At 41.7% G+C, this 12,955-nt stretch overlaps 1 protein-coding gene across 2 annotated transcripts in view; it reads right to left on the bottom strand.

Annotated features, from left to right (window-relative positions):
- ACSBG1 (acyl-CoA synthetase bubblegum family member 1) overlaps positions 1 to 12,955 on the bottom strand; it is a 109,536-nt gene that overhangs the window by 8,906 nt on the left and 87,675 nt on the right. For both annotated transcript variants that reach the window (XM_082253084.1, XM_082253083.1), the window contains 4 exons: positions 11,887 to 12,120; positions 7,417 to 7,634; positions 1,089 to 1,228; positions 771 to 1,017 (listed from right to left, as the gene is read on the bottom strand). In XM_082253084.1, coding sequence (XP_082109210.1) covers positions 771 to 1,017; positions 1,089 to 1,228; positions 7,417 to 7,634; positions 11,887 to 12,120 — 839 coding nt within the window. The remainder of the gene's footprint in view (positions 1 to 770; positions 1,018 to 1,088; positions 1,229 to 7,416; positions 7,635 to 11,886; positions 12,121 to 12,955) is intronic.

Raw genomic sequence — 12,955 nt, forward strand, 5'->3', positions numbered from 1 at the left:
TTGGTTCGCTCTGTATTCTCAGAAAGTGGAACAGCCCTTTGGATGACTTCTAGGTAATTCTACTTCCTTCACCCTCAAGGGGTTCTCCTTTTTCTCCTTGCCTCTACAAAATGAAAGTCTGAGCTGTCAACCTTTCTAGACATTGACCTGTGATGGGATCGGAAGAGTCGAGGTGTTTTACAACCTGGATAAATCCTGTTAGGTCATTTGGGTCCTATTCTATTTTGGCTGGGGTTCAGGTTCCAGTTGACTCTGTAGGGCCAGTTGCTCCTGTCAAGATTTACTTCACTGATTGTGAGTGTCTCTGGCTCTTTCAGCATCATGCTTCAGTTCCCAACGCAAGGCTAACACGTGGTCTCTGTTTGCACGGTTTTTGTTTTACCAAGTGGAGGTTGCAAAATCGTATGCCAGCTTCAGTGCAGTTTACTATGTTTTTGCTCTGTTTAGTTTGCTGGTTGCCCACCCCTCAGTTGGACTTTTTAGATGTCCCCAAGGTGAAGGACTTCTTATGTCCCTCAATAAACGAGAAGGAAAATAGGATTTGTACACACTGCAAAACCTTTTTTGGATTTCAGTGAGGGGTACAGGTCCCAACCCCCTATGTTTTTGATCGTGATCTCAGTACTGCTTTGCTACAAAACCCCTCTCTAGGTGGCAGTATACTCATAAGTGAAAGTCTTCCTGTGTCCCAAAAAAAAGATTAATATGGATGAGGAGAGAGGGATGGGTTAGTTTCCCAGCATAAGACAGTACAATGTGTTTTTACTCACCCATTTCACCTCCTGATATTGAAAAATCCTTGGGTAGGACTGCCCATTTCTGAATACGCTGCGCATTTGAAACCGCTTCACTGTTGACCTGGTCTATACCCTCCTGAATTGCTCTATATACAGCCTGGTCCTTCTGCCCCACAATCTCAATCACTGTTGTGGCCTTACTGCCCACATCATTACAAAACCGTATTGCTTCCTGGGTCAGATTATCAGTGGGATCCATGCTTTCTGGGTCTACTGTGCACTGGAGAGAAGAATATTACGATGTACTGTGCATCATAAGTGACCATAGTAAGCTGCAAAAACATATAATACCTTCAGAGTAAAAAGCATTGACAGAAATTTCCTCCTGTCCCCAATTAGCACTGCATTGCTCACAATAGATATTTTTCCTTTAATGGCATCTTCTATAGGGATGGGTGGTACATTCTCGCCACCAGCAGTGATGATTAGCTCTGTTGGAAAGAACATAAATGTAGTCAGCTTTATCTGCCAGTAGAACATGTATAATACCAAAATAATATGTGTGGATATCCTGTAGATATTCTATACATGTTTTTGTGCATGTATACATGCACAGATACCAATTTTGTAAAAAGCTTGACCTGCAAATACTCTAAGGCAGATGTTCCTGGTTGTGGGCCAAGCCCCCTATAGGGCTGCTTTCACACTGATGCCCTGCGGTGCAGAGCATCTGTGGGTTAGCTGCACTTTGCCATAACTGTACTTTTGCAGTGGCCATATTAGCACCTATAAAAGGGTTATTAGGCTGCTTTTACACTGATCCGCAGGTGCAGTGCACTTGTGGCTTTTCTGCGGGTTAGCTGCACTGAGCCATAGACTTCTATTACATCCTGCGGGTGTGGTGCACGTTCTGAAGTGCATCAAAACAAATAGAAGTCTATTGCTCAGCGCAGCTAACCCACCGGAAAGCCACAAGTGCACTGCACCTGCTGATCAGTGTAAAAGCAGCCTAATAACCCTTTTATAGGTGCTAATATGGCCACTACAAAAAAACAGTGTATGTGATGTTTAATATACAGACCTTTTTCTCTTCCAACTTTTTCTGGCATCGCTCTTCAGACTGCTAGAAAGGTCCCAGGCAAAGTGCACTTGATATAACTCTGCCTTGGACAGAAGCTGTCGCTATAGAGGAAGCATCAGCTTATGTGACTTCCTGCTTCCTCTGTTGCTTGCACCGGTTCCATGCACTCTGATGCTCTAGGATGGCAGATCAGCAACCCATTGATAGTGATTAGGGTTGCACCGATGCCGATACTAGGCATTTTCACGATAATGGGCACTATCACCCAAACCACCACTCTACCTACTCTTCCTAGGTGATAGGTATTGGTAATTGGTATCGGAGAGTACTTGGAAAAAAAGTACTATTGCGACCTGGGCTTGATGACCCACCATGCCATTGGACTTCGCTTTCCTGCTTTGAGGTTGCAGGCCACAGGTTGAGAACCCCTGCTCTAAGGCATGCCTTTTTTATTTTTTTAAAGCACTGATGTATTATGTAAGGCATTATAATTGTTTATAATAGTAAACTATTTAATCTCTATTTGGCCAATGATTACAAATACAATAATTTGCTGGTCAAATTCTTTTTAACCTCTTGGTGCTGACAGCACGCAAATATGCGGCCTCTCAGCAGGTTGGCCTTGGTGCCTAGTGGCCAAATATTTGCATGCAATATTATAAAAACAGCTGGGCTGAGAGCGCGCACTGCTTGCGATCGGGAGCTCTACGATCATGTGACCGCCGATCGAGGCTGTCATGTGAGCATACACCCCGCCATCGAAAACACCTTAAAGGGCCTAGAGGTGCCGAGGATGAATCCTATTAGTATATGGCCTGGGTGTTGAAAAGCTGTCCATTTGCCTTATTAATAGAATTAGCAGAGGAAGAGTTTGTCATTACATTGGCTCTATATACTTCTATTGTGAAGCGTGTCCTAGTGTAAACGTCTAGCTTTTTACCAAATTGGTGTTTGTACGTGTGTGTGTATACTGTAAATATACTGTTAGTCTGACAGCATATCCTACACCCTCTTTAAAATGCAAGAAACCTTGCAACTGGGATGCATAGAGGGAAAAATATTTGTCACCCAATCTACCTGTCAGTGATCACAATATGAAATAATTGTATGTCTTTGGACCTGTGCAAAAATCCGAAACAATAATCCAAATGCATCTTTACATGCATTTGGATGGATACACCCCCTAGGCATATTTTACCAACACACAGCTAGGGGGTAACTGAATAAGATGTGAGCATGCTTGGACAGTGTGGTTGTGGATTTTTATTGAACAAGGTCAATGTCTATGTGAACTTTAAATGTAGTTACATAAATCAGGCGCCCTTTATGTTGTATTTGCAGTTTCAACAGTCTTTAACAATTATCAAAACAAATAAGCATGCATGCATGATAGAAATTAAGGCCCCATGTACATTGCTGCTGATAAACAGACGTTTAGGAGCTGTTGGGCGTTTTTTCAGCAGTTCTGAACTCTCCTCTATGTTATCTTATCTGTCCATGTACACGGGACGTTGTTAAAAGTCCCTTTGAATGCTGGAATTTTTAGGACGTTTGAAACGTCCGTTCGGTCGCGTTTGTACCCGCGTTTAGCGGCGTTTGCGTTTAGAAGCGTTCCTAGAGGTCAAAAAAATGATTCCCCTTTAAAATGGAAAAACGCGAACGCTAAACGCGGGTCATCGCGTTCAGACGCGCACGTTTGTGCGTTTGAAACGCCGGGAAACACACGTTCGAACGCAAATAATTGCGTTCTAAAAAAAGTCCCTGAACGCAACTGCCTGCAAATGACTGTAAACGACCTGGTGTACATGGACAGATAAGATAAAATGTAGATGGGTTCAGGGGCTTCTGAAAAAAACGCCCAACTGCTCCTAAACGGCCATTTCCAGCGTCCCGTGTACATGGAGCCTTAGACGTTTATACTCATTTAGAGGCAGTTGAGTTTGGTGGCATTTTTTTTTTTTTTTTAAAGCAAAAAAAATGCATTCAGATGGAAGTTTATTGGCATTTGAAACGCCAAATGCTTGTAACAGAGTGCAAATGCATCTAAACACAGTAACTCATTTATAAGCATTTTGTTTATAGATGTTTTCAATGGGGGATACATTTCTGACCATTTTACAATGTAAAAGAAAATTTTAAAGCAAAAAAAATGCATTCAGATGGAAGTTTGTTACAAGCATTTGGCGTTCTGACCATTTTACAATGTAAAAACGCTTCTAAATGTTGCAAAACTGACTTTTTTTTAACCGTCAGTTACTAGCTGTCAAGTGCCAGCGTTCAGGAGAGGTTTTTAAACGTCCCGTCACTGTACATGAAGCCTTAAGCCCCGTACACACACGCAGATCGTCGTCATACAAATGTTCGTCTTTTCTCCCCGGGATGTCGGTGTCTGTTGAAAAGTGCAAAGACAGCACAAGGACAGCACAAGAATTTTGTCTGCAGACTTCAGCTGACTGCAGAAGTGATGTCATGTAATGGTTAACTTTCCCTGTGTTTTTTATTTTCTGAGCATGCCCAGTCTTGCAAATCTGCGGTCTGTCGGCCGAATTCTGTACTGACAGGCGAACAATCGTCCGTTCTGGTGTCCGCAGACAAAAATTTTCATGTTTGCAAGAAAGACTTTTGTCCGCGGATTGTGCGCAGACATCTGTCGGAGGCACCATACTAACACGCGTACAATCGGCAGATCTTTCGTCCGCCGACGTTTGTATGCCGACGATCGGTACGTGTGTACGGGCCTTTACTGGGAGCTCGGCATTTCTGGATTTGTTTGTGTTCTGCTCTTAAAAGGAACCTGTGTGGTCTCATAGTTCCCAATAAAGTGGCAATAAACTCAAAACCAAGTATGTAATATATTGCAGTTTAGCAATCTTTAAACATGGTAGCTGCAGTAGTTTTCTTTTGTAGGCTTTTCCCCCTCTGTTCTCACCTGGGGATCTGGCCAGTAACACACCTCCTGTATTAGAGTGCCTCCACTCTGGATAAAAGAGCAACAGAGACACCTTTGAGCAGCAACACTGTCAGTCTGGGAGGAGGGGAGTGTTAGATGGAATACAAGATTTAGATATATTAACGAATTAAAGCCAAACTCCTGCTCACACTACAGCAATAGTTTTTTTTTATTTGTGGGATAAGAGCCCATTCAGACTGGCGCGATCCGACTTTGGGAAGTTTATGCAAGTCGCCTCCAGGTCGCCCCAAAGTAGTACAGGACCCTTTTTCTAAGTAGGAGCAACTTGTGTCCCTCCTATTAGAACGGGTCCTGTGCTAATCAATGGACCGAGACTGAGCGTGACTTGTCAGGCTGACAAGTCGCCTGACAAGTCGCGCTAATGTGAATGGGTTCTAAAGGTCTTACATTAATAAATAAAAGGTGATTATTTGTAAGCACCCCTGTCAGTGCAAAATGGTTGGTCTCAACAATCTTGCAGGAGAGTTTGTTCTGTTGAAAATCAAGTAAAATCATCGGGTGAAAAAAAGAAAATAAAGCAAAAAAGAAAACTACTGGTAATCACATCTAAGAATAAGATGCAATTAAAAAAATGTTTGCTTTTGGGTTAAATACTGCTTTAACCAACATCCTGGAGTAGTGATAGTTCTGGGACAGAGCAACCCTCTGATGCCTGTGTATATGTGTCATAATGCTGCAGACTAGAAGTAAGTCAAATGCACGATGCTTTGAGTTGCTGGATACACACTATCTAACTTTTGTGGTTAGATTTCCTTCAGATTTACCTTTTCTATGTAGTGCAAGGGCCGGCCAGATTGCATACAAATTGAAAGTGTTTAGGTTTGACCTCATATTATATGGTTTTGGTAAGTCTGCAGACAAAAGTCTTCAGATAATCTGATAGTGTGTACAGGGCATTAGGCTCCTTTCACACACTCCGTCCGTTGGACGGAGTCCGTTTTTCTCAGCGGGGGATCGAGCCGCCGATCCCCCGCTGAGCAGCAGTAGGACAGCTGTGTCTCCGCGCTGTGTGCGGAGACAAAGCTGTCAGTTCCCCATGCATCTCTATGGGGGAAATCGGATGGGAACGGACCATCGGTCCGTTCTCATCCGATGCCATCCAGTCCAATCCGCTGGACGGATGGAAAATAGGGTTTCCATCCGTCCAGATTTGACGGATTGGGTCGGATGTCAGCGGACATGTCTCCGCTGACATCCGATGCCCCATAGGAATGCATGGGGGGACCGTTCAGATCCGCCAAAAAACGGATCTGAACGGTCCGCCTGTGTGAAAGGGGCCTAAAGGAAAAAGTCTTCAGAAAATCTTATAGTGTGTAATGGCCCATTTGGCCCTGTTCACACCTGAGCTCGTAAAACGCTCATCTCTAAATTCTCAAAACACCTAACAAACAAAATCACATTAATTTCAATGGCCCCTGTTCACATATGAGTGTTTTGTCACCTAAAGCAAAACGCCTGAAGCTCAAATAAGTACACAAGCTTCTTTTTTTGGCAGATTACAAGCGTTTTTGTTAGATGTCAATGCCTGCCTCCAAACACTTGCAAAAAAACGCCTGATAAAACGCCTGAAAACTGTATGCTCAGGTGTGAATGGAGCCTTATTCCTGGAGTTTCTACAAGTTACCCATGTATTTACTAGTAGTATGCTAGTGTGTGTTTAAATACTTGAGTACTTGAACCCTTCACTTCATACCTTAGTATTAGCTCTCTTTCCGAAAGTTGGCACAGCAAAGAACCCTATTGTGTTATTATAATCCGGCTATTTAACGGATACCAATGAACACAGTAGCTCAGATTAGAATATGAATAGTAGCTGGTTCTGTCTGCCAATACATACATCTGTGCTGCAGGTCAAAATACTGATGGGGTACAATTAGATGTGTATACAATGAAAAAAGAATAGAGCGCACAGCCGCCCTAGCATAACACCATTTTGTTGAATAAAAACACAGCCATATAAAATGTCACTCACAATTGGAGATGGATGTCATGCAAGTTAAATTCCAAGTGTCCCCAGAAAGAGAGCGACTCTCTCTTGCAGGTCCCGCTAGCCGCTCGTCCTCCTCTGGGGACACTTGGAATTGAACTTCTATGCGTGACATCCATCATCCATCTCCAATTGTGAGTGACATTTTATATGGCTGTGTTTTTTTTTTTTCAATAAAATGGTGTTATGGTAGGGTGGCTGTATGCTCTCTTCTTTTTTCATTGTATAGAGTTTTGTGCACCACCCAGTGGAGGGTTAGGTGAGCTGCAACGCCCCATCATTTCTATCACCATCAGCCTGTCTAAAGGAATCTCCAGCCTGGTAATTCAAGTTGAGGATCTGTGCATGGTCTGGTAAAATTTCTTGATTTTTACAATTAGATGTGTGGCTATTAAGCATAGGATCTTCTAAAATCAGATTGGTTTATCAAATGTCTTTGGTTGAATAAAAGTAAAATTAGTAAGTGTTGTAACTAAAAAGGGGGGATGTAGGAACTGGGTTAGACATTGTTACCAGGCCATGACACTTTTTTGAACCCCTGGAGGTCCACACATAACCCTAGCCAGTGACAGCCTCATATTTCTACAGAAAGTATTTACATTTCATTGAAAACCTGATAAAGACATTTTGAAAGAGATACCTTTGATTCTGCCAGTCACCTGCAGAAAGTCATCAGTGTCCATTTTGCCAATGTCTCCAGAATGTAACCAGCCATCCTCATCAAAAACCTCTCTAGTCTTTTCTTCCATGTTCAGATATCCCATGAAGACTGTCCGGCCCCAAAAACAGATTTCTCCATTTCCATCTGAGTCCTTGTTAATTATTTTCATTTGACATCCGGGCACAGCCTTGCCACAGCTGTGAAAAGGACTTCATTGTTAGATGTTCAGTACAAGCATTGTATAGAAGGGGGTAACAGGTTAGCTATCTGCTGACATAAGCATCCATTCATGCCAACACAAGGACTTGTTTTCCATAGTAACATGAACTAAAAAAAAGAATATTACAATGTTACAGCTGGTATGTATATTGTAGATTCCAGCTGTGTCTGTCATATACTGTAGGTACAGTGCCTTGCGAAAGTATTTGGCCCCCTTGAACTTTTCGACCTTTTGCCACATTTCAGGCTTCAAACATAAAGATATAAAACTGTAATTTTTTGTGAAGAATCAACAAGTGGTACACAATCATGAAGTCGAACGAAATTTATTGGATAGTTCACTTTTTTAACAAATAAAAAACTGAAAAATTGGGGCGTGCAAAATTATTCAGCCCCCTTAACCGCTTGCCGACCGCCGCACGACTATTTACTGTGGCGGTCAGCCCCTCACAGGCAAAGCGACGTAGGGCTACGTCACTAGCCTGTGAGGCTCTAGGGAGCGAGCTCGCGCCGCCGGAGGCACGCTCTCGCTCCCGCGCGGTCACAGACCCCCCCGCGCGTGTGCCCGGCGGACCCGATGTCCGCCGGGCACTCGCGATCTTCCGTTACACCGGAAGAAAGGCAGGCGGCTAATGTAAACAAAGCCACCTGTCATTCTTCCCTGTGTAAGAATGGAGATCACACAGTTCTACTATGTAGGACCGTTGATCTCTGTTCTTACACTAGTAGCCACAGCCAATCACATTTAGAAACACGCCCCTAGGACACACTTAACCCCTCCCTCTCCAATACAGTTAACTCCTTCACTGCCAGTGTCATTTTTACAGTAACAATGCATATGTATAGCACTGATTTCTGTAGAAATGTCACTGGTAACCCCAAAAGTGTCAAAAATGTCAGTCAAGGGTCCGATCTGTTCGCCGCAATGTCGCAGTACCGCAAAAAAAAATTGCATATCGCCGCCATTACTCATTAAAAAAAAAACAACAAAAATGACCAAAATCTTTCCCTTTGTTAGTAAATGCGATAACTTTTGCGCAAACCAATCAAAATAAGCTTTTTGCGATTTGTTTTACCAAACATATGTAGCATAAAACAAATTGGCCGAAAATGTTAAAAAATCTTGATTTTTACATTTTTTTGGGGGGAATTTCATATAAAAAATGTGAAAAATATTGTTATTTTTGCAAAATTGAAGCTCTTTTTTTGTTTATAGCGCATGATCAAAAAATCACACAGGTTATCAAATACCACCAAAAGAAAGCTCTGTTTGTGGGAAAAAAAGGATGTCAAATTTGTTTAGGTACAGCGTCGCATGACCGCGCAATTGTCTGTTAAAGTCACGCAGTGCCGAATTGCAAAATAGGCCCTGGTCAGGAAGGGGGTAAAATCTTCCGGGGCTTAAGTGGTTAAGTTAATACTTTGTAGCGCCACCTTTTGCTGCGATTACAGCTGTAAGTCGCTTGGGGTATGTCTCTATCAGTTTTGCACATCGAGAATCTGGAATTTTTGCCCATTCCTCCTTGCAAAACAGCTTGAGCTCAGTGATGTTGGATGGAGAGCGTTTGTGAACAGCAGTTTTCAGTTCTTTCCACAGATTCTCGATTGGATTCAGGTCTGGACTTTGACTTGGCCATTCTAACACCTGGATATGTTTATTTGTGAACCATTCCATTGTAGATTTTGCTTTATGTTTTGGATCATTGTCTTGTTGGAAGACAAATCTCCGTCCCAGTCTCAGGTCTTTTGCAGACTCCATCAGGTTTTCTTCCAGAATGGTCCTGTATTTGACCCCATCCATCTTCCCATCAATTTTAACCATCTTCCCTGTCCCTGCTGAAGAAAAGCAGGCCCAAACCATGATGCTGCCACCACCATGTTTGACAGTGGGGATGGTGTGTTCAGGGTAATGAGCTGTGTTGCTTTTACGCCAAACATAATGTTTTGAATTGTTGCCAAAAAGTTCGATTTTGGTTTCATCTGTCCAGAGCACCTTCTTCCACATGTTTGGTGTGTCTCCCAGGTGGCTTGTGGCAAACTTTAAACGACACTTTTTATGGATATCTTTAGGAAATGGCTTTCTTCTTGCCACTCTTCCATAAAGGCCAGATTTGTGCAGTATACGACTGATTGTTGTCCTATGGACAGAGTCTCCCACCTCAGCTGTAGATCTCTGCAGTTCATCCAGAGTGATCATGGGCCTCTTGGCTGCATCTCTGATCAGTCTTTTCCTTGTATGAGCTGAAAGTTTAGTGGTCTGATACTCCTTCCATTTCAATATTATCGCTTGCACAGTGCTCCTTGGGATGTTTAAAGCTTGGGAAATCTTTTTGTATCCAAATCCAGCTTTATACTTCTCCACAACAGTATCTCGGACCTGCCTGGTGTGTTCCTTGTTCTTCATGATGCTCTCTGCGCTTTAAACAGACCTCTGAGACTATCACAGTGCTGGTGCTTTTATACGGAGACTTGATTACACACAGGTGGATTCTATTTATCATCATTAGTCATTTAGGTCAACATTGGATCATTCAGAGATCCTCACTGAACTTCTGGAGAGAGTTTGCTGCACTGAAAGTAAAGGGGCTGAATAATTTTGCAGGCCCAATTTTTCAGTTTTTTATTTGTTAACAAAGTTTGAAATATCCAATAAATTTCGTTCCACTTCATGATTGTGTCCCACTTGTTGTTGATTCTTCACAAAAAATTATAGTTTTATATATTTATGTTTGAAGCCTGAAATGTGGCAAAAGGTTGCAAAGTTCAAGGGGGCCGAATACTTTCACAAGGCACTGTATCTTCTCAAACGCTACACATGTAAACAGAACCTCTATAATGGCACTCTGATAATAAATAAAGTGGCACAAGCAATTTCCTTAAGCTGGATACACACTATACAACTTTTGTTGGTAGATTTCCTTTAGATTTACCTTCAACTATGTTGTGCAAGGGGCTGCCTGATTGCATACAAAAAGTGTTTAGGTGTTTAGGTCTGACCTCATATTATATGGTTTTGGTAAGTCTAAAGGAAACATTCTAAAGAAAACTGTATAGTGTGTATCCAGCTTTATTCCCCCCAAAAAAATCTTTACACATCCACTACACAATTGCCCTGTAATCTACTTTTCATGAAATTGTTTCTTAAGGTCTTGTCTGCCCCCTTGTAATGTCCTCTATGTGCGCTCAAGCTTCTCCTTTTCTCCCTCACTTCTGTTTGTTTAGAACAAGCATTGCACTTTAGTTATAGTAATGTGCTCTGCTCTATGCACACTATATACACTGCTCAAAAATAATTAAAGGAACACTTTGAAAACACATGAGATCTCAATGGGGAAAAATATTATGCTGGATATCTATACTGATATGGACTGGGTAATGTGTTAGGAACAAAAGGATGCCACTTCGTTTGATGGAAATGAAAATGATCAACTACAGAGGGCTGAATTCAAAGACACCCCGAAAATCAAAGTGAAAAAAATGATGCAGTAGGATAGTCTATTTTGCTGAAATTTCATTGCAGCAACTCAAAATGGTCCTCAGTAGTTTGTATGGCCCCCCATGTGCTTGTATTCATGCCTTACAACGTTGGGGCATGCTCCAAATGAGACGGTGGATGGTGTCCTGGGGTATTTCCTCCCAGATCTGGATCAGGGCATCACTGAGCTCCTGAACAGACTGAGGTGCAACCTGGTGGTGTCAGATAGACCGAAACATAGGATTTTTTTTAGCAGAATACATATTGGGCTAAATTGATAAAGAAATTAGATTTTTTAAAAATTTTAAATTTTAAAAAAATTTTAAAATTTTATTGGGTGTTTTATAGCATAAAGTAAAAAAATATATATATTTTTTTTTTTTCAAAATTGTCGGTCTTTTTTTGTTTATAGCACAAAAAAAAAAAAAAAAAGAGCTAATCAAATACCACCAAAAAATCTATTTGTGGGAAAAAAAGGACATCAATTATATTTGGGTACAGTGTGGCACGTTAAATGTGTCAGTTAAATGTACTGGCCTGGTCATGAAGGGGGGTAAACCTTCTGGAGTTGAAGTGGTTAAATATATTCCTGGAGTTCACTAATAATACAACAAGATTTGTTTATGAATATAAATCTTGATGAAATTCAGCTGTTTTATATCTTCCTGAGTGATGGGACTAAAAAGCCTGTGGAAAATAAAGAATAGAAGGTCTAGTAGAAGATTGCTAAGAATAGGTATATGAGGTATTCTTACCACTGGAAGCGATGAGTATCAGAGTTGGACATGACGTGAGGTCCTGAAGTCTCACTCATACCATAAGCTTCATAAAGTGTGATATTAAGGCCAAGGAAGAATTCCAGAGTTTCCTTAGAGATAGGAGCGGCACCTGAGAAGTGTTTCTGGCAATGAGAAAATCCCAGCATCTTCCGAATTTTGGAAAGGACCAGGTAATCAGCCACAGCTGGGAGAAACAGCTTCAGTTCACCACTAAGAACACATGATAACCCATCTGATTAAAATATTCTAGCTACATAAAAATTAAAAGTACAATGATTTGTCAAATTATTAAGGAACATATTGATTTTGGTACATAGGGCCAATTTACATTTATTTCTGAGCCAAGGCTTGTCGCATTAGGCCAGCCTATATATTCTGAATGGGCTCCGAACATGCCTCAGTGCACAAATAATGCTCCTGTACCCAGAGCACCACAACACACATAGCATTCACATCTAGGCAATGCGGTGTGCTATAATGGGAGTGTTTTATTTTTAATATATGGATTGGGGTACCATTCAGAGTAAGTGGTAGTACACTGGCAGCATATAAATGCCACTTTCTGCAGTATTGTACGGTGAGCCAATGTCGAAGTGGTCACACACCCTAACAAGGTTTGTCCATGACAACCTGGGACCACAGAATGGCAAAATTACACAGGTCATCATTTAACCCAGAAGAGGATTGAAAGCAAGGCAATGGAGATTTAGGTTTCAAATGGTCAGAACAATGACATATTAAAACTCAACTCTAACTCTTCCCTCCCTGGGTAAAGTCTCTGGCACTCTTCTCTGTTTTTCCTTGTGGGCAGTCCCTCACTGACCTTATGTACAATTCAGGGCTATTGGCTTTAAAGAGGAAGCAGTAGGGGACTGGTCATGTAGTTGGACAAAGCCTGCCGGAGCAAAGGGTAAGGTATGTAAAAACACCTTATGTCTCATACCCTAGAGTTTCTGTTTGGGAAGGGAAGAGGGGCACTGCAAAGGTAGTTATTTTGTAATTGCCAGAGTTGGGATTTGAAGTGTTACGTTCACCTTTTCACAGA

Source organism: Pelophylax lessonae, assembly GCF_965119305.1.
Source record: "Pelophylax lessonae genome assembly, chromosome: 4".
In the NCBI taxonomy this organism is placed as follows: domain Eukaryota; kingdom Metazoa; phylum Chordata; class Amphibia; order Anura; family Ranidae; genus Pelophylax; species Pelophylax lessonae.